Source organism: Betta splendens, chromosome 11 (genome assembly GCF_900634795.4).
Source record: "Betta splendens chromosome 11, fBetSpl5.4, whole genome shotgun sequence".
Classification (NCBI taxonomy): Eukaryota; Metazoa; Chordata; class Actinopteri; order Anabantiformes; family Osphronemidae; genus Betta; species Betta splendens.
The window spans coordinates 706,188-732,043 of record NC_040891.2 but is presented as its reverse complement, the minus strand read 5'-3'; the positions used below and the strand labels follow the sequence as shown (position 1 = coordinate 732,043).

General features: G+C 38.8%; 1 protein-coding gene and 2 long non-coding RNA genes across 6 annotated transcripts; 2 read left to right on the top strand and 1 right to left on the bottom strand.

Moving 5' to 3' along the window:
* Positions 1–6,693: 6,693 nt before the first annotated feature.
* On the top strand, positions 6,694–8,948 carry ppp1r11 (protein phosphatase 1, regulatory (inhibitor) subunit 11). 3 transcript variants are annotated; one of them, XM_029167541.3, is made up of 4 exons: positions 6,694–6,819; positions 6,930–7,043; positions 7,474–7,582; positions 7,961–8,948. In XM_029167541.3, exons 2-4 carry the CDS (start codon positions 6,966–6,968, stop codon positions 8,143–8,145), a joined length of 372 nt encoding a protein of 123 aa, XP_029023374.1. In that variant the 5' UTR covers positions 6,694–6,819; positions 6,930–6,965; the 3' UTR covers positions 8,146–8,948. The 3 variants fall into 3 exon arrangements, with proteins under 3 accessions (XP_029023374.1, XP_029023375.1, XP_055368741.1); XM_029167542.3 differs by having other exon boundaries at positions 6,711–6,824; XM_055512766.1 differs by having other exon boundaries at positions 6,761–6,819; positions 6,934–7,043.
* A 2,716-nt stretch (positions 8,949–11,664) lies between these two features.
* On the top strand, positions 11,665–25,577 carry LOC129604818 (uncharacterized). Its single transcript, XR_008696076.1, has 4 exons — positions 11,665–11,882; positions 12,486–12,661; positions 12,739–17,021; positions 20,396–25,577. It is a non-coding gene; the product is annotated as an uncharacterized LOC129604818 (long non-coding RNA).
* On the bottom strand, positions 15,124–16,789 carry LOC129604817 (uncharacterized). 2 transcript variants are annotated; one of them, XR_008696075.1, is made up of 4 exons: positions 15,875–16,009; positions 15,726–15,777; positions 15,492–15,553; positions 15,124–15,221 (listed from the first exon to the last, which is right to left on the bottom strand). It is a non-coding gene; the product is annotated as an uncharacterized LOC129604817 (long non-coding RNA). The 2 variants fall into 2 exon arrangements; XR_008696074.1 differs by lacking the exon at positions 15,124–15,221 and adding an exon at positions 16,654–16,789 and having other exon boundaries at positions 15,417–15,553; positions 15,875–16,050.
* Positions 25,578–25,856: the final 279 nt, after the last annotated feature.

Here is a 25,856-nt window from a genome sequence, read left to right as displayed (position 1 = left end):
TCCCACGTTGAACGGAGCCTCTCTGCTCTCTAGTAACATGGCCATGTTGCTTAGTCCCCCCACTGCTTGACAACTCAGAGTGGAGCCCAGGACGCAGAGTCGCAGTCTTACACGCCTCTCTGCATGTTCTCTACAGCCGCGACCCACTCTTAGTCTTAGATATCGCATAGAGACTGTGTCTGCTTCTCGACCACCTAAACTATACAAGTCACAAACAAATCAGAGAGGAGTGACTTACCAGAATTTAATAAACATCAAAACAGTTCCTGACAAAGTAATAGTAAGCTAATAAAGTGTGGTTTATTAAATATCAGATCTCTCTCATCTAAATCCTTTTTAATAAATGACTTGATAAGTGACCATCACATAGATCTGTTCTGTCTCACTGAAACCTGGCTGCAGCAGGATGAATATGTTACTTTAAATGAGTCGACTCCAATGAGTCACATCAACTATCATGTTCCAAGAAGTACAGGTAGAGGTGGAGGAGTAGCAGCAGTTTATAAATCAGATTTATTAATTACTCCTAAACCTAAACATAGTTATAACTCATTTGAGAGCCTCATTCTGAGCCTTTCTCACCCAGACTCTAAAACTCAGAAACCAGTTGTGTTTTGTATTGTTTACCGTCCTCCTGCTCCATATTCAGAGTTCTTAACTGAATTCTCTGAATTCTTATCTGACTTAGTTCTTAGCACAGATAAAGTCATTGTAGTGGGAGACTTAACTTTCATGTAGATGTTGACAGCAACTGTCTCAGCACTGCTTTTAACTCCTTAATAGACACTATTGGTTTTACACAGCAGGTAAATGAACCCCCTCATCGTTTTAACCACACCCTAGATCTTGTCCTGACATATGGGGTTGAAATTGATAATTTAATAGTTCTTCCCCAAAACCCTCTGTTATCTGACCATTTCTTATTAACTTTTGAATTTAGCACAACTGACCCTATAACAGCTGGAAAGAAATGTTACTATAGCAGATGTTTATCTGACAATGCTTGTTGCCAGATTCAAGCAGATGATTCCATCATCTTTTGCCTCAATGTCTTGCAGATACACAGAGAACAGTCACCTTAATCCTTATGAACAGGTTGACTGTCTTGTAGATGATGCTGCAGCTTCTCTACGTACAATGTTAGACACAGTGGCTCCTCTGAAGAAGAAGACAGTGAGTCAGAGGAGGTTAGCTCCGTGGTATAACTCAGACATCCGCAGTCTAAAGCAAAGGACTAGACAACTAGAAAGACAGTGGCGTTCCAACAAAATAAATGTAAACTGCATTGCATGGAAGGACAGTCTAATGAAATATAAAAAAGCACTTTGTGCTGCTAGAAAAACATATTATTCCTCCCTAATTGAGGAAAACAAAAACAACCCCAGGTTTCTTTTCAGCACTGTAGCCAGGCTGACAAAGAGTCATAGCTGTATTGAGTCTACTATCCCCTTAAATCTCAGCAGCAATGACTTTATGAACTACTTTACTAATAAAATTATCATCATTAGAAAAAAACATTCAGCAGCGGACTTCTTCCAAATGACAGAAAGCACTGTCTAGATCCATCAACTTTAAATTTATTAAATCCTCTGTCTTACCTAGACAGCTTCTCCCCCATAACTCATATGGAGTTAACCTCAATAATTAACTCTTCCAAGTCGTCCACTTGTCTTTTAGATCCAATCCCAACCAGATTACTCAAAGAAGTTCTACCTTTAATCAGCTCATCCATATTAAATCAAATCAACCAATCTTTACAACTAGGCTATGTACCACAGGCTTTTAAGGTGGGCTGTGGTCAAACCTCTATTGAAAAAACCAACCCTTGACCCTGGACAACTAGCCAACTATAGGCCCATTTCAAATTTACCCTTTATTTCCAAGATTCTGGAAAAAAATCGTGGCTAAACAATTATCTGACCACCTTAGTGGGAATAACCTGTATGAAGATTTTCAGTCAGGATTTAGAAAACATCATAGCACAGAAACAGCTCTGGTTAGAGTCACTAATGATCTTCTATTAGCTTCGGACAATGGTCTAGTTTCTGTCCTTGTCCTGTTAGATCTTAGTGCTGCATTTGATACAATTGATCATCACATTCTATTACAGACACTAGAACATAGAATCGGGATTAATGGAACAGCATTGGGATGGTTTAAATCCTATTTGTTGAACAGATTCCAGTTTGTTCATGTTAATGATAAATTCTCCACACGCACAAGGATTAGCTATGGAGTTCCACAGGGTTCTGTGCTGGGTCCAATTCTGTTTAGCTTATACATGTCTCCTCTAGGTGAGATTATTAGAAAGCATTCTATTAATTTTCATTTTTACGCAGATGATACTCAGCTATACATGTCCTTGGAACCAAATGAAACAGATCAACTAGTCAAAATTCAGGGTTGTTTAAAAGACATCAAATCCTGGATGTCCCAAAACGTCCTTCAACTAAACTCAGATAAAACCGAGATTCTTATTGTTGGGCCTAAAAATCTGAGAGAGACACTATTGAGTCAGATAGTCACCCTGGATGGCATAACATTAGCTTCAGATTCTACTGTGAGGAACCTTGGTGTCATGTTTGACCAGGATCTCTCTTTTACATCATACAGTAAACAAATCTCCAGAACCGCCTGCTTCCACCTTAGAAATATAGTTAAAATCAGAAGCATCCTCTCTCAGAGCGATGCAGAGAAACTGATCCATGCATTTGTTACCTCTAGGCTGGACTACTGTAACTCCTTACTCATAGGATGTCCTAACAGCTCCTTAAAAAGCCTACAGCTCATTCAAAATGCTGCAGCCAGAGTTCTGACAGGACTTAGAAAGAGAGATCACATTTCTCCTACATTAGCTTCTCTGCACTGGCTGCCTGTAAAATGTAGGATAGAATTTAAAATTCTCCTACTCACATACAAAGTACTCAATGATAAAGCTCCTTCTTATCTTAAAGACCTTATAGTTCCTTATGCTCCCAGCAGAACACTTCGTTCTCAGAGCGCTGGGCTACTTGCGGTTCCTAGAGTGTTTAAATGTAGAACAGGGGGCAGAGCTTTTAGCTACCAAGCTCCTCTCCTCTGGAACCAGCTCCCTCTTCAGGTTCGAGAAGCTGACACACTCTCCACCTTAAGATTAGATTAGACTTAGATTAGGCTTAAAACCTTCCTTTTTGATAAAGCTTATAGTTAGAGATGGTTCAGGTCACTGGCAATTATTGTTAGTCACAGGAACCATCTCTTAGTTAAGCTGCAATAGACATAGACTGCTGGGGGACTTAATTTATACACTGAGCTCCTCTGTTTCCTTCTACCTCCTCTGTCCCATAACCTCCCATCATTGTCCCATGTTTAACTAACCTTGTCTCTTTCTGTCCAGTAGTTGTGCTTCTCTCCTCTCTCTCCCCCCCACCCCCACTCTTTCTCCCTCTCTGTCCTCACCCACAGGTATCATTGGACTCAAAGTTTGGTGTCTGTGATGGGCAGCTGCGGATCCAACCATCCTGCCTGCATCCAGTCCCTGGTCCTACCATCCTGCCTGTGCTCTGTTGTTGCTTGTTGTTGCTTGTTGCTGTTGCTGTGCTTTTCTATCTCTCTATCCTCTCACCCCAACCGGTCGAGGCAGATGGCCGCCCACATCCAGTCTGGTTCTGCTGGAGGTTTCTTCCTCGTTAGAGAGGGAGTTTTTCCTCTCCACTGTTGCTGTCAAATTAAATGCTTGCTGTATGTGGGATTTGTTGGGTTTAGTTGTGTGAGGTTTTAAACCTTACTTTGTAAAGTGCCTTGAAATAACTTTGTTGTGATTTGGCGCTATATAAATAAAATTGAATTGAATTGAATTGGTTAGTGAAACTGTTATACAGTTTAGCTATTAAGCACACACAGCCCCTCTACATCCTTTCAAAATAAAAGCCCCAATCCTGATCTTTCGCTAAAGATAACAATAGTTCTGCTTTCAACAGGTTTATTATGACTAGTTACTTAGACTAAAATAATGTTTAGCAAATACCTGCACTGACCTTTTCCATATTCTTTCAAAATATAAGCACCAATCCAAATTTTTAGCTTTAACAGGACTATTTATGCTTTTGAATGGGTAATTGTGACTGGTTAATATGACTGTTTTACAGTTTAGCTATTAAGGACACACAGCTTCTCCACATCCTTTTAAAATAAAAGCCCCAATCCTAAATTTTTAGCTAAAGATAGCAATATTTCTGCTTTCAACAGGTTTATTATGACTAGTTATTTAGACTAATACACACAACTTCTCCAAATCCTTTCAAAATAAAAGCCCCATTCAAGATCTTTAGCTAAAAATAGCAATATTTCTGCGTTTAGCTGCTGTATTGTGACTAGATGATAAGACAATCTTAATGTTTAGAAATTACCTGCACAGGTGTCCTCAATATCCTTTCAAAGTAAAAGTACCAATCCAAATTTTTAGCTTTAAAAGCATAAATTCAGTTTTTGAATGATCAATTTTGAATCGGCAATGAGTTTGTAAGTAATGACTGGTTTATTATTACTAGTTAATGAAAATATTTAACAGTTACTCACACAAGCTTCCTGTAAATCATTTTAAAGTAAGAGTACTAAACTTTTAGTGCGACTAACTAAGCTCTAAACCTTTTTGATTTCCACTTTTGACTGCTTTTTTTGGTATTTAGGACTACTTAATGAGCGCTTTTTCCAGTTTAGCAATTTAGGACACACACTTCCTCAAATTACTTTCAAAATAAAAGCACCAATCTATTTCTTTAGCCCAAATATCGCTTTTGTGCATTTGACTAGTTAATTATAACTAGTTAATGAAACTATTTTACTGTTCAGCAATTATCTGCACACACTTCCTTCAAAGTTTCAGCTTTTATCAGTTTAAATTCAAATAGTTGTTCTGAGGCAAATTTAAGCCGTATTGAATATTTCCAAAACGTTTAGCTACTCATTCAGCTCTTGAAATCAAAAGTATTTAATTACAATATTTAGTCATTTTGATACATTTGGCTATATTACAACAAATTAAGCAAACCTTTACACAATTCCTTGATTTTCAGCAATTCGTTAATCTCACCAAATCTTTGTCGTGTTTCCTCCATATAAAATTCAACTACTTTAGTTTCTTCCGCAAATATTCAGCACTGTTTAATCAATCCCTATTTCTCCTTAGATACATTGAACTATGCTTAACATGCTTGAGCTATTTTCATCTGTTTTAAATGTTTCAGCTACTTTCAGCAACTCTTCAGGAATATTTTCACCTTGGAAGCATTCACTGTGCATTTTCTTATGGAAATGCTTTATCTAGTTTTTCTTATTATTATTTCGCCCCCGTTTTTTCGGTCGCTTTTATCGTCTCAACGCTTCGTCGTAGAATCGCCGTTCAACTTTCTAAACGTGTGTCGTCTTTAGGAGATGGGGGCTATAACTTTTCACGTTTTCAGCTTTTCAACTTTTAATGATATTCAACGTTTTTCGTCGTTTTTTTATAATGGTTGTCTATGGGAATCATCGTTCAACTTTTTGTCAACTTGCCTCTTTTCGTCAGCTTCTGTCATCGTCATACATTGCCGTAGAAACGTCATTTCAACTTCAAAAGCGAAAAACTTTACTTTTTTTGCCTTTGAATGGGTAATTATGATTATTAACAGACTAAATGACAGTTACGCTATTACCCCCACACATTTCCTCTAAATCCTTTCAAAATAAAAGCACCAATTACAATTGATTACCTTTAATGGCAAGATTGATTAGACATTTTCTGTTTCTGAATACTTACTAATCGTTAATGAGACTATTTTAGAGTTCAGTAAATAACCACTCACACTTATTAGGGTGATTTTATTCTGAAAGTGATTAATCTAAATCTTTTGCTTTAATAGGGCTATCCTTGCTATTAAATGATAAATTATGACTATCTAATGACTATTTATAGTTTAGTAATCACTCACACACCACCTCTAAATCCTTTCAAAATAAAAGCACCAATGTAATTTATTACCTTAAATGGCAAGATTTTTGTTTCTGACTGGTAAATTTTTACTAGTTATTAAACTATTACACAGTTAGGTAATTATTTACAAATACTTTCTTCAAATCAAAAAGCTAGTCAGCTTATTTATGATTGTCAACAATGCACTCTGGTCAACTTTTTAATCTTTGACATCTTTTTACCTTGGTCAACTTTTGAATCATCATCTTTTTAATCGCCATCTTTTGTCATCGTTTTAATCTTTGTCAACGATTTCTCGTTTTCATAGTTTTGCCGTAGTCAACTTTTGGACGTAGTCAATTTTTTGACGTCAGCAGCTTAATCAATGTTTTTCATCGTTGCGGCAGCAGATCAGCTCTCCCACAAAATTTCTCGAGAAATTACTTTTTCTAGTTATATTTTATGATTGTGGCACAGTGTAAAGGACCACAAAATCAACATGTTGATATAATGTTCGAAAGTATTGATTTACAAACACACTAATAAACACTTTTTAATAATGAATTTACATTTGCAGAATGCATATTCAAAATGCATATTGAATTTCCATTTGCAGAATGCATCTTGAAAAATTTCCATACATCAAGGGGAAAACGGTCTATCCATTCAAAAGAATGGAAATTTTGAAAAAAAGCTTAATATTACTAAAGCTATGGAACAGACTCGCCTGACCTGCAACAATGTATTTTTCATTTTATAATCACCCAACCACTCTTTTCACCAGCGATGCGTCAAACGTAATCAGTGACGTCACTCGCTCGAAACACAGCCATCGATACGCGCTACACTAACAACTTCCGGGATTTCTTGATACACGCCTAGAAGTATCGGTAAGGTACAATGTACAATAATTATTTGGAATATATTGTACCTATTGTATTGTCATATTAAAGAAAGTGTTTTAAATAACCTTCGATTCGGATTTTCCTATATAATCAAGCTAGCTAACTGTAGCGTTAGCAAAGCAGCTCCAGGGATGGCGGAGGTTCCCGGGACATCAAGTGAGACGATAACAGAGACTGTTCCGACCAGTACACCGCCACCGCCCCAGCAGGTAAGGATGTGCTGCGAAAAGTGATGCTGTTTGACTACTTCGCCACTCAGGGGGCATTACTCTGTAGTACGGACCTATAAGGGTTTTTAGGCCGCTGTGCTTGCCTGTTATCGTATTGAAATGATAACATTGCTTTACGCCCTGTCTGCTTGCGCGGGTGTCCATGTGCTAACATGTTTTAACATAGAAGCGCTTGTTAATATGCAAACATTGTATTATTGCTACTACGGTTGTGTGTGGCTAGCGTTTAAGGTATTATGCTCATGGATGGGTCTAGTTATTGACTGTGTATAAGGTGAATTTAGGTCCCTCTTTTAGTACCACCCTGTCCTGATATTTGGAGTAGTAGCTGGGAGACACAATCTAACCTGTAGGCTTCCGGTGACATGAGGTGGTCAGTGTCTCACAGCAGATCTGCCACTTGTTTCAGGAGGGACGAAGCCTGACCATCAAGCTAAGAAAGAGAAAGACTGAAAAGAAGGTAGAGTGGTCCAGCGACACTGTTGACAACGAACACTTAGGAAGAAGGTCTTCAAAGTGTGAGTTCATCTTTCGGGTACTTCCAACATGTAATTATTGTAGTGCATAATTTGTTTCTGCAGAGGTCATATTATTAAGTTTAACAGCATAACCTCTATCACTTGACTATATGCCACCACATCATAGGTGATGTTGATCTACTGTTTGTCATCAGCTGACAATCTTGTTTTCACCTTTAAAGAATGACCTATATTTTTATTGCCTGCTGTCTTGACTTTCGGATACAGATTTAAGTTGTATTATAAATGCAAAAATCGAAAATTGTTGGTGAATTAACAGTGCCATGTTTGGGATTTTCATTCTGAGAATCGAGGCTCACAGTTAACATAGTAAAAGCATAAGCTGAGTATTTAGACTAACCGTGTTTTGCTTTTTAGGCTGCTGTGTTTATGAGAAGCCCAGACAGTTTGGAGAGTCGTCCTCTGAAAGTGAGGGAGATGATGATGAAGAAGGATGCGGCAGCGCTCACTGCATCCTGGGCCATGGCAGGAGACGCTATGGACAGAGAGGGGATGGAGAGACCACAGTGCCCCCAAACTCTGGAGCGTCAGATGGCCACTAATGAACGCTGTATACTGAATGTGGGGTCTGAGGGATTTGTCACCATGACACACAAAGCTGAGGTACAGGCAGGCGCAATGCTGCTTTGGTTTGGTGTCATATGTCCCAAGCTGCCAGAGCAGGATGACAGCTTCTGTACTGCTGCTGTGAAAACATGTTAAGTATAGCGCTAACTAACATACACAAACACTTATGTTTGACATTATAATTTTATTCTACCACCAGGGATAAATGCATTAATAAATTTTATAGAGGCCATACCTGTTATAGTCTTTTACAGATCACACATCTGATCAGAGATCTCTGCTGAGCATTTACAAGTATGACGAATTTATTTGGGCGAATTGTGTTTCCATTCTTCAGGCAGTCCTTGATTACCATTCATTACACTATGCTATAAAATAAGTGTATATCTGACATATGTAATCTATCACAGTGTATATTGTGCTGCTATATTTTTTGAAGGAAGGCAGTTAGGGTTGCAACCTGAATGATAATCCATTGGCTAAATACATTAATCCACACTTAAAAATTATTGTTATAAAATTGAGAAGAGTAGAAAAACTCATTGCACCATTTGTGATTTGAAAGTAATGTTCAGTATCCAATCTAATTATGTAAAAACTCATTCAGTTTATCATTACACAAGACAGAGGGAATCATGCAATTGTCCCACAAGCCAAGACAAATAAAAACAGTTGCAAAACCTTTTTTGTCAATTAATTGTTAACCTCAATGCCAAATATCACCCATAAAGAAAATATATATAAAAAGTGTGCTTTAATAAATGCTAAGTAGCAGCAGCATGATGGCAATATGTGATCTGTCGTAAATAAGCTAAATCATAAAAACATTTGTGTCTGTGGTGTATGCTGTGTAGTGATACTACCAATTTGAATACAAAGGGAGCAGTAAAATTGTGCCAGCTAACACAATGAGTCTTTATCCATAAACACATAGGTGTTTAAGCATGGGCAGGCCAGTGTGTTGTCCTATTTTCAATTCCATTTATATATGTCACAGAACTACAGAACGCCGTCTATCCTCAGGTCTCTAAGTGTGATTTTTCATGCTCTATTGAATTGAGTGATAAACCAATGGCTAGTATTTTTAAAATTCATTTATTGATTGGTCACCCTCAGATGGTCATTTTCTATGAGAAGCATTTTTGGCACAACCCAATAATTTAATAAATTAAGTAATTTTTTTTAGATTTTCATTTTAGTAATTCTGATAGATTACTCATACAAATGGTCTTTTATCGTACCTTTAAAATTGTGTTTGTAAAAGTAAGTATACCATATACACTGTGTTCTGCTCAATAATGTGCTAAAGCAATGAACATAACATACTGACATCCAATCATATCTATTCTGACTGTTTTTTTTATTATGGTAATTTAATTTGAAAATACATTGTATTGTGTTGCCTTGTAATTTCCAAATCCTATTTACAGTATACGTGTCTCAGAAATACAGAACATGGTCCTCAGGTCTCCCACAATGTGAGTTTTCATACTGTAGTGTAATGAACAAGAAACCAATAGCTGCCTGTTAATTCTGACTATAATTGGAAGTGCAGAGGAAAGTAATCAGCAGTTATTTTGTTTTGATTTTGAAAGATACCAAATTGGCTATATTATGTCCATACTTTAGTTATAAAGTCCTCATTATCAGATTACTGCAGAGCTGTGGAACTCCAAATGTAGTTACAATGCACCGTCTACAGCAACGTGTCAAGCTTTCTTAATGAATGCAGTATACACAGTTAAAGTCTTTGAAGACATGGACATAAAGAGGTTGTGAATTGCTGCATAAATGTGTATTTTCCTTCTGCTATATTACGATAATTAATTGTAATGAGCACAATTTTTCCGCATGTAATAATTTAATTTTTTTGCTGGGTCTAATTCTGTACTTTATAATACTTGACCTGCAGTTTATCACTGTCAGTTTTTTAGCACTCTGTTTTAGTAATTACAAACCACATTGTGAGACAAAACACAAAGTAGACTGAAGGCAAAAAGGCAGTTATGAGTCTGTGGTTTTGGCTAGTTTTTAAGTTAATGCCAATTACTGTGACAGTTGCCAACAGAATAAATAAGCACAATTACTTTATGACTACACCCATCTTGTACATGTAATATCTTTTTAATTAATCAGTATTAAAAACCTACCCCTCAACCCTGTTCTTGGCATGTGCTCAAGGTAAGCAACTTCAGATTCAGAGCTTAAATCCTGTGGTCTGCCCCTCATATAGTGATAACCGTATTATCCGGATCAGACTGTTGATTTTTAGTGTTGAATTTTTGATTCTTTTAAAAGCTTAAGGGCTATTTGTAGCAATAGGTTAATAATGTCAAACCTCTAAAATGTCTAAATGTTTAAAAATATAAGGACCATGGTAATTTATTTATGGGTTGATTGCATGCTAGGAGAATTCCTATCATGCATACTTGCAAATAAATTATCAACTCTCCACTTTACCTTTATTTAAAGCACATCTTGGTTTATCAAAACAATATCAAAATAGTTTTTCGTGTAAGAACATAATTAGGTGGGTGAGAATTATTTTAACTGATATCTGTAACTTGATATCGATATTAGTTAAACCATGTTGAATAGCGTGGTCCAGTTTCTTATTATTATCTATTAATGTAGTCCTTGGATTCATCAAATCCAAATCTTCTTATTATTATTATATTATTTAGTAAATAATTACAGTGTTAAAACTAACAAATTCACATAAAATTTGTAAATCCACAATCAAAGAGTAATTTTATTGCAGAAAACATTTGTGACACAACCCAACAATCAATGTGACATAAAACCTATTCTCATTGCACCTCATCTAATTGGGTCATCTGTACCCAATATCTGTTGTTTGTAATATTGATTATGCCTCATGCACTGCCCTCTACAGTTAGAAATATTTTTTACAGTTTTTCTCGATTGCTCAAACACATTTCTTGGAATTACGCTTCGCATTTTTTCAATAGTAAACACAAATCCATAACATCTCACCAAATTCTCTAAACATCTTATTTTCAGGTCAAAATTCAGCTTTCCTCCTTTTCATTTCACATTCGGCGCAAACCCATTCAGTTTGGCTCCAAAATCAAATGTTGCCCTCAGACAATACACACAAGCCCTCAAATATACAAACATTACAACATAGTCTAATACACTGGGGCTCAAAATTTAAAGCAACTTTTACAAAACTGGCAACTCTGCGAGTCTCCCCCTCTATAAACCTGTAAGAAGAAATTATTCCATCTCAGCATTGCTCAGGCTCCCTCATAGACAAGCATGGACAAGGACATGGTCAACTACCATTTGTTTGTTACCCTGTAATCTCCAGTACAAGAGACCAGGGGCCCGTTTCAAGAAGGAGGTTTAATAAACTCTGAGTTAAAACGAAACTCTGAGTTGATTTACTCTGAGTTTGCAAACATGGAGTTTTTGGTTCCAGAACAGCTGAAAACAGTTGGTTTAAGCCACTCTGAGTTGTCTGACTCAGAGTTAAGCGCGTGCATAGCGACGATACAAAGCCCTGATCAATGGAGTGAAGATATTACGAGTCACCATGGCAACAGGACAACAAAAGACGTCCGGAAATGGATATGATACCTCAAGCAATTAGCGACTACGAGCCTATATTCCGTAGGAAAAGCAACACGGCTGCAGCGGCGAAAGAGAAAGAGTTAGCTTGAAAGAAAATAGATGCCCGAGTCAATGCGTAAGTTTACATTTTAATCATACAGTGTTCAGCGTAACTAAATACTAAATAATTTTAGTATTGTTGTTATTTATGTATTGTATGTATGTATGTATTTCACTCGTAAAGTAAGGACTTGTAAAGTAATTTTTCACTCATCTAAGGAGTTACTTCAGTAATTGCATAAAATACCGATGTTTGTATGAATTAAAAGGGCAGTGTTATGTCTATGCATTTTTAAAATTCCTGTTGTGGTTGATGTGAGATTTGTAAAGTAATGATAATTCAATAATCCAATACGTTTTATGGAGAGCAATTATTACATTAATCTAATTAGGTTTTTAAAAGTTACCCAAAACATGTAATAATATAAGAATTTAATTTTAGTTTTTACGTAGGCGCAATCCTGCAGGCATAAAAGAACGTGGCTAAAAATTAAATATAAAAACATAATTCAAACAGGTATAAGGCACCATCATATCATGGGTGTAGACTACCTGACTACTTCCTGACAACATTTGACATATTAAATAACTAAATAGCTTGCAGAGTATAGCAGTGCAGCAGCATTTTCAACATGACTGTAATGTTTTCACACAGTTAAATCATTTGACTTCTACTCAGCCAACAGAAAGAAGGCAGAGACTAGAACAACTGGTGGAGGACCTGCACCTCCAACACTGACGCATGCAGAGGAGAAGGCCCTCAGCCTGAACACTGGAAAGCAGAGGCTGAAGGAATTCCTGGAGGGAGTTCATCAGAACCAGTCACTCCCCAGGATACAAGTGCATTTGTAAAATGTAAGAGGCGTAGCCTAAATGATGTAACTTGATCTCCAAGTATACAAGTATACCTTATTATCTCCCCTCTGCCCCAGAGTGTGAAAGAACAGCAGGAGGAGGTCAGTCACGTTCTGCTGCACAGATGCACACAGTTCAGGTATGTTCAATAAACACCAGAGTTCAATTCTGTAAGACTAATGAGGAACTATGTCTTGTAACTATAAATCTCCTGTATTTTAAGTTACTGGTTACAGAGTTGTATAAACTAAATCTCAAGGAAATATCACACTTGTACCACAAGATTGAAAAGACAGATCTAGAAATTGAAATTCCCAAACACAAGCTGGAGATGAGTGTATAGTTAAAGGTGAATTGTATGAATAATTGGTGAATTGTATGAATAATTGGAAGAATCATAAAATCTAACAATTGCCTTTGTATTTGTAGGAAATGAAGAAAACCAAATAAATTATGATTTGCATTTATTCAGTTTCTTTGATTGGTGGTGGTGATGGTTTAGTAAAACATTACGGCAAATCACATCTCTGACTGTCCATCCACTCTGCAGATTACCATGATGGAAGGAGTCTCCTCAGGGTCTTGTATTTGTAGGGCAGGGTGTTGCTCCCCTCTAATAACTGCAATAATGTGGAGAACAACACATGTCACATTAATGTCACAGGCCTCTCAGGTGTTTCCCTGAGGTGACGTAGGCACTGAAGAAGTGCTTTCAACAGGCCTATGGTCATTTCCACACGGGCTCTTGTTCTGCAGGGCCACATTAAAGCGCTGCTGGGGGCCTGCTTCAGGTTCTGGGTGAGGGGTCAGTAGTGTGGGCTGGCATTAACCCCTATCTCCAGCAGAAAGCCGTCAATCTCTCCTATAAGAAAGTTAACATTACTTTAGTGCTGCATAGAAGTGTTCCTGTGAGTGTGAGTGCATGCATTGAAATAAGTGTATAGGACATACATGTACTTACCACAGTGCAGCCTGTTACTTAGGGTTGACTCACTATATATTCATGAGTTCACGTTTATGATATGTGCAGCATCACATATGATCATGTCGACACGGAGTGGCCCGTTTCAAGAAGGTGGTTTTGTGGAAACTCTGAGTTTGTTGACTCCGAAATGAGGAAAAGTCAGAGTTTTCAGTTTCAGAAAGCGGGGTTACTTAAACCCGTAAAGCGGGGTAAGTTTAAGCCGTTTCAAGAGGCGAGGTAATCGAAACTCAGAGTCAGTTACTATGGCAACTGACTCTGTGAACCTAACCTGGTCGCGAGCAGGTTTTATTCGGGAAACCCAGAGTTTCCTTCGGTCTCAGCCCCTTTTTTAAAGTGAACAGTGTTAAAATACCTCGTTTAATCTTTCAGTGCATTCATAGATTTCACCTGTTTCCTTCGCGAAGAGACCAAAATGTCCGTTTCTAGAGGATCCTGTAGCTGTATTAATTCACACGGCATTGAATTTACGCCGCGAAAGGATTTTAACGCCACGAGTTAATTTTCCGTCATATCGCCGTGCATATTTATTTCAGCGGTACCGTTTTTATCGAGACTCCATACATACATTAACAATCTTATCCACCCATACGTCAAACACATCACCCATCGTGGCCGTGCTTTTACATCCGAACAGATTCTTTGTGTTGCGTTACGTTTTTTTTTTGCAAACGGTAGTTTTCTTTATAATATTGGAGATGCTGAGCACATTAGTGAAGCTACTGTATGTAGAATAGTTCGACCTCAAGCGCTTTCTTTGACACAAACTCCTCAGAGCCATTAAAGAAGAGTTTCACAGGATTACAGGTATGTGGTAATTAATTTGTTTCATTGAGGCTAATCTGAAAAATGATGATCAGTTAATAATATCTTGCTGTGATCTGAAATAAACTGATAAATGTGCAGGTGCACTGACTACTCTTTCTAATGGTCACTGTAACTGACATTACATTGTTTACATCACCAAGATCATATGTGATGCTGCACATATCACTCATGAACTCATGAATATATAGTGAGTCAACCCTAAGTAACAGGCTGCACTAGGGTAAGTACATGTATGTCCTATACACTTATTTCAATGCATGCACTCACACTCACAGGAACACTTCTATGCAGCACTAAAGTAATGTTAACTTTCTTATAGGAGAGATTGACGGCTTTCTGCTGGAGATAGGGGTTAATGCCAGCCCACACTACTGACCCCTCACCCAGAACCTGAAGCAGGCCCCCAGCAGCGCTTTAATGTGGCCCTGCAGAACAAGAGCCCGGGTGGAAATGACCATAGGCCTGTTGAAAGCACGTCTTCAGTGCCTACGTCAACTCAGGGAAACACCTGAGAGGCCTGTGACATTATTGTGGCATGTGTTGTTCTCCACATTATTGCAGTTATTAGAGGGGAGCAACACCCTGCCCTACAAATACAAGACCCTGAGGAGACTCCTTCCATCATGGTAATCTGCAGAGTGGATGGACAGTCAGATGTGATTTGCTGTAATGTTTTACTAAACCATCACCACCACCAATCAAAGAAACTGAATAAATGCAAATCATAATTTATTTGGTTTTCTTCATTTCCTACAAATACAAAGGCAATTGTTAGATTTTATGATTCTTCCAATTATTCATACAATTCACCTTTAACTATACACTCATCTCCAGCTTGTGTTTGGGAATTTCAATTTCTAGATCTGTCTTTTCAATCTTGTGGTACAAGTGTGATATTTCCTTGAGATTTAGTTTATACAACTCTGTAACCGGTAACTTAAAATACAGAAGATTTATAGTTACAAGACATAGTTCCTCATTAGTCTTACAGAATTGAACTCTGGTGTTTATTGAACATACCTGAACTGTGTGCATCTGTGCAGCAGAACGTGACTGACGTCCTCCTGCTGTTCTTTCACACTCTGGGGCAGAGGGAAGATAATAATGTATACTTGTATACTTGGAGATCAAGTTACATCATTTAGGCTACGCAACACAAACATCAGAAATCATGTGCTGTGTATAAACTGTATTAATATTACACTTTGTAATACTGCTTATCATAATTTAAGCTTTATTTAGTATGATACTCACAACATCCTGGGCTTCTGTTGTGACAGGAGGATTCATATATTACCATCAGAATCTGTTAAGACCAACAAAGAACCCAACCCAGACTCTAAGAAATTAATATATCAAAAGTAGCCTATGTAAAAAATCAAATATAAAGGTTGGCCTCTTACATTTTACAAATGCACTTGTATCCTGGGGAGTGACTGGTTCTGATGAACTCCCTCCAGGAATTCCTTCAGCCTCTGCTTTCCAGTGTTCATGCTGAGGGCCTTCTCCTCTGCATGCCTCAGTGGTGGAGGTGCAGGTCCTCCACCAGTTGTTCTAGTCTCTGCCTTCTTTCTGTTGGCTGAGTAGAAGTCAAATGATTTAACTGTGTGAAAACATTACAGCCATGTTGAAAATGCTGCTGCACTGCTATACTCTGCAAGCTATTTAGTTATTTAATATGTCAAATGTTGTCAGGAAGTAGTCAGGTAGTCTACACCCATGATAGGATGGTGCCTTATACCTGTTTGAATTATGTTTTTATATTTAATTTTTAGCCACGTTCTTTTATGCCTGCAGGATTGCGCCTACGTAAAAACTGAAATTAAATTCTTATATTATTACGTGTTTTGGGTAACTTTTAAAAACCTAATTAGATTAATGTAATAATTGCTCTCCATAAAACGTATTGGATTATTGAATTATCATTACTTTACAAATCGGACATCAACCACAACAGGAATTTTAAAAATGCATAGACATAACACTGCACTTTTAATTCATACAAACATCGGTATTTTATGCAATTACTGAAGTAACTCCTTAGATGAGTGAAAAATTACTTTACAAGTCCTTACTTTACGAGTGAAATACATACATACATACAATACATAAATAACAACAATGCTAAAATTATTTAGTATTTAGTTACGCTGAACACTGTATGATTAAAATGTAAACTTACGCATTGACTCGGACATCTATTTTCTTTCAAGCTAATTCTTTCTCTTTCGCCGCTGCAGCTGTGTTGCTTTTCCTACGGAATATAGGCTCGTAGTCGCTATTTGCTTGAGGTATCATATCCATTTCCGGACGTATTTTGGTGTCCTGTTGCCATGGTGACTCGTAATATCTTCACTCCATTGATCAGGGCTTTGTATCGTCGCTGTGCACGCGCTTAACTCTGAGTCAGACAACTCAGAGTGGCTTAAACCAACTGTTTTCAGCTGTTCTGGAACCGAAAACTCCAGGTTTGCAAACTCAGAGTAAATCAACTCAGAGTTTCGTTTTAACTCAGAGTTTATTAAACCTCCTTCTTGAAACGGGCCCCAGGTAAACTATAGAACAAATAACATTTTGTTGTTAGTGTATGTAGTCCATGTCACTCATTTAGCAAAAGATTGAAGCAGGAGAAAAAGGAAGTTGGCAAGAAGGAAGAAGAAGGTAAAAGAAGTTAAGAACATATGGAAATCTGTAGTAAGATGTGTTTTGAGAAAGAAAGTCTTGTGAAAGTGAACAATGGTGATAAATTAGCAAGTAGTGGAGGAATCAGGGATCTGTACCCTGCTGTCTCTGTGTGAGGAGCTTTGATCCATCAAGGAGATGTCATCTCTACAGAAATCTGGCACCAACAAAAGCTGATGTTGACCAGCAGCCGAAGACCCACAGTGGGGGAGAAAGGACACTCTCTGACCTCTCTCTGACCTCTGTGAAGGTCACAGACCAAGACTCTCACTAACTACTCCTTCCAGGAAAAAAGTATTTTCTTCCAGTAGGTGTTTGTTGATTACAGGCACCAGAATCAGAACAAAAGAGAAGATGCAACAAATTATTTTGTTACATTTATTTAACCTAATCATGCTCTGTGGAAGTCTCATTTAACAAACAGAACCAAACAGATGTTTCTTCCTAAGAGTTATAAGAGGTGCTACTGAATTCAGTTTAAATACTGTACAGTATATAGTTTTGTTTTTGCTTGTTTTGGGGATTTTTTGATTGTTTTATATGCTTTTGTTTGTTTTAACCTTAGATTATCTGCAGTAAAATGAGTTTTTCAAATGAGATGCTTTAAACAAATGTTTGAAGGACCACATACAATCATTTCTGTTCTTGTCATTTTCAATCCATATTATCTTTGTGAAATCAGGTTTTGATGAAGGGTGAACCTGGGTTAATCCAGGTACACATGCTAACATCTCTTCTTTTTAACACAATTGACTCATGGGTTAAATCCATGTATCAAAAGGGAGGAGGTCTAAATATTTGTTTTTAATTTTTACATTTTTTGTTTTTTGAAAGTGGTTCTGATTTCTCATCCAATATTAAGAGTTGAAAAAGACTGAACTTTATTGATGTTAACCTAGATAATTTCTTCTGAGAATGATAGTGGTGGTTTCAAGATGACAATCAAAACTGGATTAAAAATACATTCAAATCAAATTAAATCTTAAATGCAAGTTTTACTTGAAGAAGCCACATTATTATCAATCAGTAAAAAAATAAAATAAAATAAAATACAAAAATAAATAAAAATCTCTAAAGGAACTATTTAACAGCTATAACCTCCAAAGTGTGTTGCCCTGCGATGGACTGGTGACCCGTCCAGGGTGTACCCTGCCTCTCGCCCATAGCCAGCTGGGTTAGGCTCCGGCACCCCCGTGACCCCGCATTAGGGAATAAGCGGTTTGTAAAATCGATGGATGGATGGAAACCTCCAAAGCCAGGGTTTGAAAAGATGAATGATTAGATCCTTCAAAATGATTGGGTTTGAACTAAACATCTACTGTAATCTATTCTTTATTGATGTTCAATCTATTTAAATTCAATAAAAATGCATCGGCTACTGTTTTATTATTTTCACAAACAAAGATCTGAAATGATTCTGTTTTATATAATTGTCATAGGAGCCATAGTAAGACCTCACAGTGAAACCTATGATACTTTCTGCTTCACATTTTTATAATGTTTGACTACAGTAACAGTGTTATGGGAAAAATTGTCTCTTCCTTATTTCTATGCAGTTATTATATGATTTATGACTTATGTTCTGCAATTAATATCTTATGTTTTGTCTTACTGTATGCATTTGACATTTCACCTACATTGTTCAATGGTTGTCTCTGCCTGATAGACTCTCAACTCTAGCTCTAAACCCAAGGTCGGGGAGTTGTGTCTCTGTCTGTTGAGACTTGGTGCTCCTTTCTCACAGATAGTTGGACGTCAGCGATGCAGGTGTGAGAAAGTAAAAATCTTCACACACACTGCGACAGGGAGGAGATGGTGCGTGTAATTTGATTGGGTTAGAAAGACATTCCACCCTAGTCGGACAGAGAAGCTAAAAGGCAGAAGCAACCTGAGGATCGTGGGCTCTTTGCATCACACCTTCGTGGTGTGTGCACTGATCTCCCCAGCTGGTTTTTGGTTTGTTGATGTGCACGATCAACATCCATGCTTTTTATTTGCTTTCCCCATTATTTTTATTTTCTTTATTATTTCAATAAATCGCACAAAAGGACAACTCTCTCTCATCTACTTCTTTATGGAAAATTTCCACCACAGAAATTGGCGTCACGAACAGGATCCCGCGGCAGGTCGTCTGGACGGTGTGACCAGGGACGATAGTCCTGAGGACTAGGGTCGCTCAGCCTCCAAACCTCTACAGACATTCAGAGCTGAGAGGACTGCTCACCCGTCTGGATCGCCTCTGACGAGATCCACGAACTCAGATTCAAACTCAAATCCTAATTTGGCTCGGCTCGGTGAGAGAGATTCCTTTTAATTTGGAAAAAAACATAAAAGAAAACATAACTAGGACTAGAGATAATAATATTTCTAAAACGACTATGTGGCTGAAAAACATCTAAAATATAATAATTAGGACCAAACAATTTCTTTTAATTAAAAAATTTAATATTCGGGTAAAATGAATTAGGTCAAAGTCTGCCCTGGTGGTCGAGACGGTGGTTGCTAAGGGTTGGCTCGTGGGACCGAGCTTGTTTTGTCTGTACTGAGGATACAGACCAGTGTGCAGATCTGAGCGCAGTCCAAAGGGAGTGGACAAGGAAATAAAAGACGGCTTCTGAAATACGGAGCGCGTTTGCAGGGGGAAGTGGTTTTGAGATACGAGGGACCCGGGTCTTAGAGGGGCCTGACGGTGAGGGACCACTTCCGAGAACCCTGTCGCTGATCTGAGCGGTTCCCTTTCTACGGAGACGTCCGTGGAAGAGAAATTTCGAAAAAAGGTTCCGGCCGGAACACAAAAAAGTCTAAGGCAGAAAACCGCCGGGACTCTGAAAGATGGGTTCGGGGCAATCTAAGTCTCCACCACCAGACTGCAGCATTACAAAAGTAAAGGTAATTAAAAGTAAAAGTAAATATGGTTATTAGTGCGTTTCATGTTTCCATGAGTGGGAAACTGGTTATGGGTTCAAAAGGAGAATCACTTAGTGTAAAAGACATATGCACCTTTAAAAGAAAAGTTAGATACAAAAGAAAAGATCTGAAAAAACAAAACTATCAAAACTAAAGCCCTAAAAGAAACAAAAGATGAGAGTAACAGGAAAAAAAAGGAGATAACAACTCTGGGGAAGAATTGTTTGCACTCTGCCACACACACATACACCACACACACACCACACACATACACCACACACATATCATGCCAAGAGCAAATGCTCCCATTGTTTCTGCTCTCTATTCTAATGCAGAACTGAGCGCGATGAGGGTAAATCCGGATCTGGACTCCTTTCCCACCATCAGCAGAAGAACCGAAGGAGAAGAAGCGCCGACCAACAACCAGAACAGGGTGGAAGCTCTGACACCACAGCAGCTGGAGGACACAGACCTCAGCATGGACGCCTCACAGACTCCACAACGTCTGCAGCCATCACGTTCTGGGCTCATCAGATGAACCAGCTACTACAAGCCCTGCACCAGCATGAAAGGACTGTGTCTGAAGCTTCTGAAGCCGTGAAAGTGTCATACACGCGTGTGTGTCTGACAGACACCTGCTTATGACAATCAGCAAAGGAAAACAAGGACAGAGCAACAGCAGAGAAGACGTGCTCTAACACAGACACTGGTTGAAACAACAGGAGAGGCTTCAGACGTGATCGGCCCAATAGAGCTGCATCCAAGCATCCAGGAAAGGTCTGTCATCGAGGAACAACTGTCCCATTGAAAGGCTTCACCCCACTGGCGCTCACATCAGACTGATGGTTGGGGAAGGAGGAAGGTGACGGTTCCTTTTCACGTGACGTACAAGACGGTACCGCAAACACACACACACACATTCATACACGCAATGAAGAAACACGCTTACAGCTGATACACGCTCAAATTCATGTTCATGCTTATCTGCTTATTGCAATGAAGAATCGCTTTCTGCTCAAAAAAAAATCCCACAGAGTGATTTTACAATGATGACAAACAGCTAAACGACAACTGCTGCATGACTTTGCAGTCTGATGGGTTTAAACTATTTCAACTTGCAACAAATTCAGTAATAAAATCCTTCATGTTTCTAAAAATACTTGTGCACAACATAGGTTTGTCTGGCCAGACTATAGAAAAACAAAATCAGACTATAGAAAAACAAAACAGACTGTAGAGAAACAAAACAGACTATAGAAAAAACAAAACCAGACCGTAGGAAGACTGAGACCGACTGAAACAGACTTTTAATGACTATTAAAGGGAAGATGACTATTAGAGAGAAGTAATAATAATTACTGTACGTACCAGACTATTAAACTATTAAAAGCTTACTCTCCCACTGTCTTGTGTAACATCTGACAGCAAGACACCTTGAGATTTATTGTTGCTTTCAAATTTATGCCCAGTTAAATTTTTAGGAAGAGATCTCATGTGTAAATTAGGTATTTGATTGATTTCCACTCCAGACGGAGTGCAGGTTACATCTACAGACATTCTAAATAATCCCTCTTTTGTTGCTGTTAACTTCAGCTCAGCTGTGCTCTTATCATTGGCTGCTGAGGGGGGGCTGTAACTGAGGCCCTCACACAGGCTGCATCACAGCTTGTTTATGATTTCACACACACACTCAAACTGACCTCAACTTCATTCTTTTGCGATGAACACAGGTCTGCGCTTGCGATTTCTTTTCCTAACGAACAAAAAGATTTTTTATTTTTTATTCTACAGTTCCACACGTCCCTCTGTGAAAACATGATGGAGACAGATGCAGGACATGGGTCCTTTCGTGAACAGATGTCAACGGGGTGGAGACTGGTGAACGACTTCTGACCCCATGTGACGTATTTACCTACTTTGCATACTTTTAGAAAACGTTTTTTTATTCTGCCCGTCATGTGCAGCAAACAGTGAACTGGGTACCTCCGTATTCTAATGACACACTACATGTTTTTATTTTTATTTTTCAGAGGACGCTCTGACCCAACACTCAGTCTTACAGGAAGCCACTGCTTCCCTGTGGCTCACACACAGACATGATGTAGGTTTGATCAGAGGATGTGAACCAGTGGTCATCACACCTAAATCTGACCACAGACCATGTAAACAACAACAGCCTCTTGAAGGAAGCCATAGATGGCGTTACTGCAGACACCACTAAGCTACTGAAACATTGGATGCAACAGGCCACAAAGAGAGCCTGTCTAAATTACACTTTGTTCAGACAAAGGTTATTTTCTGGGTCATTGTAATTACAGCTGATGGCAAATCCATCTCACCCAACTGAGTTAAAGCAATTTGAAACCTGCCTAAACCGTGCACGTAAAAACAGCTGATATCTTTTCTAGGTCTTTGTTCTTATTGTAGGACTTTCGTTCCTAACTTTACTGTCTTTGAGGCCCCACTCAGGGTTCTGATGCAGACGTCTTCATCGTCCACTTCTTGTCTCACGTGGACGTCTGAGGCTGAACAACGTTCACTGACCTCATGCTTGCTCTTCAGTTGGCTCCTACTTTGGGTCTTCCTGATCTGACCCTATGCGACCTTTCACTCAAACAGTGGATGAGAGATCAGGTTGTACGACTTCTGTTCTTTGTCCTCATACTGTGTCTTTGATTCTTTTGGAATAGATCCCACGTTCTACAGCCCGACGGCTTAGATACAACACCACCTTACTCAACATGCTGAACGTTACTATCAAGAGGTCGTCTTTGAAGTCTGGCTCTTTGCTAAGACACTACTCTGCTCAGGCTGCAGAGTTGATCACATTGACTGAAGCTAGTAAACTAGCAGAAGGAGAGTCTGTTACCATCTACACAGACTCACAGACGCTCTGTGGAAGCATAGGAAGCTTTTGAAGTCTGATTGCAAACCTATCTCACTTCATGATTAGGTTCTGCTTTGCTGGACGCTGTCCTGCTGCCTACAGCTAATGCTGTTTGTAACTGTCCGACTCACAACATCAGTGATGACTTTGTTTGTGCCGACATGCAGCTGCAGACGCTGCTGCGAAGGTCGCTGCCCAACAACCCCTCCCTCTCCTGATCCTTGTTTCCTCTCCTGATCCTTGTTCCCTCTCTCCAACTCTCTCTATCCTTTCCTTCCTCTCTCCCTGTGCTTTAAACATTTTGTACCTCACAGGAACGCAGACTCTGGCTGACGAATGGTTCCACCTGTAGCCATGGAGTCTGGTTTGGGCCTGGTGGCAGCCGTGCCGCCCAAACACCTTTTCCCCATAATTCAGATTTCCCAACAGGTGAAAACAGGCGACAGGACCATTACACCATCCGACCAGGAGACTGGGTGATCGTTAAGGAGTTCAGGAGGAAGCACTGGGACTCCAAACGGTGGCGAGGCCACTTCCAGGTCCTTCTGACGACCCACACGGCTGTAAAGATCGCAGAGAGAGCGACTTGGATCCACTCCACTGCAAGAAGGTCCCGGATCCAACAGACGACCCTCCATCTACATCTACACCACACGAGAAAACCACCACTGACGAAAAGAACTAAGAAGGACGACCCTCGCTGTGCTCACACACGCACTGAGGCGAGGCTGCGTTGACCGTTCAGCTAAAGGTGTGAGCCAAGCGCCGCCTGAAGCTGCGCCGGTGAATCACACTATCAGACCATACATCTACACACACGCTCCTGAGAAAACACACACACGAGCAGCCTTGAGTTGCCGACGCTGGACGACGTGTAGACTCTTCACATCACGGGAGTGACAGTGACTCAGACGACATTGGGAGGAAACCTGGCGGTGATAACGAAGTCTCTGTGATCAGCTGATCACAACCTGAAGAACTCCAACGAACTGTCAATACTTCAACACACAGGTTGGAAACAATCTAACGCTACTGTTCAATAAGAAGAAGCAGATTGTTACAGACATCAATTGTAACCTTGTTGCGTTAGACATTTTATGTTACTCTGATTATTGCCTTGATCATATGATGTTTCCATGTAACTTTACACAATACTTTTGAATGAGAAAATTTCACATAATTCACAACACTGAGTTTAAATATTAATTTGGTGTTTAATTTGCTCACAATCACTTTATTCACTGCTACAATTCGTTTTTATCCTTCATCTACAGATGACAGAGGTTATGAGACAAAACGCATCATCATTCTGGTTAAATCCCTGAATCTCCTATTCGCTCTAGACGCAAATGTACAATTAAAGATTCGAAAGCATGAAATCTATCTTAAGATTATATGAAACAGAACCCCACCGGAAACCTATGGCTATCATACATTAATTGTCTTTATTACATTACTATTGAATGGCCGTAGACACGTTGTTAGCAGAGAAAAGAGGCGTTTGTGTTATGTTTGGAGAGGCATGTTGTACTTACATCCTGAATAACACTGATTCTAATGGTATTGTGGCGAAGGCGCTACACGGCCTTCAGAATCTCAGCTAACTCTGGTATAGGTTCTTTCCTCTTGGAATTGGCTAGACGAAATGTCTGGAAAATGGAAATCTGTTCTCATGTCCACAGCTGTTTCCTTTATAATTGAGATGGCTGTGATTCTCTTGTTTGGTTTTTACGTTATCCCACTGGTTAGAGGTCTCATCATGCGTGTGACTTCAGCAACACTCTCGTATCAAATGACACAATGCACTATGTTCAAAAACCCCAACTCTAACTCACTTAATGACTTTGACGATGGTATGGGCTCATTTTCTTCGCATGCCGATAGAGAGGTTATTCTTGTATAACTACCCACCAAAAACAGCTCCCAACCTTTTGTCCCTAAGTTACTTGCATTTTATGTGAAGGTGTATTTTGAATCTTGATGAGTTAATACCCTTATTGTTTCATTTGCATGGATCTTTTATTATTACAGAATGTGATGTTGACAATTTTTATTCTTTTAGTGGTTGATTAATGTGTAATCAAAAGGGGGGAGTGTTATGGGAAAAATTGTCTCTTCCTTATTTCTATGCAGTTATTATATGATTTATGACTTATGTTCTGCAATTAATATCTTATGTTTTGTCTTACTGTATGCATTTGACATTTCACCTACATTGTTCAATGGTTGTCTCTGCCTGATAGACTCTCAACTCTAGCTCTAAACCCAAGGTCGGGGAGTTGTGTCTCTGTCTGTTGAGACTTGGTGCTCCTTTCTCACAGATAGTTGGACGTCAGCGATGCAGGTGTGAGAAAGTAAAAATCTTCACACACACTGCGACAGGGAGGAGATGGTGCGTGTAATTTGATTGGGTTAGAAAGACATTCCACCCTAGTCGGACAGAGAAGCTAAAAGGCAGAAGCAACCTGAGGATCGTGGGCTCTTTGCATCACACCTTCGTGGTGTGTGCACTGATCTCCCCAGCTGGTTTTTGGTTTGTTGATGTGCACGATCAACATCCATGCTTTTTATTTGCTTTCCCCATTATTTTTATTTTCTTTATTATTTCAATAAATCGCACAAAAGGACAACTCTCTCTCATCTACTTCTTTATGGAAAATTTCCACCACAAACAACATGGTTACTGAGACTATTCCACAATAGCTTTTAGAACAGTTTTTGCTTTTATTTTGAACATGTTTTTAATTTTACAGGATTTATAGTTGTAATGAAATGTTTCCTGTTTTCACTTGAGAAAGTTGCTTTGGAGTAATTCACACTAAGAAACTGTTTTTCTATTTCTATTTTTCTAACACTAACACTTACTAACTCTAACACTAACATCTAGATAACTTTTATCCGCATTAGCT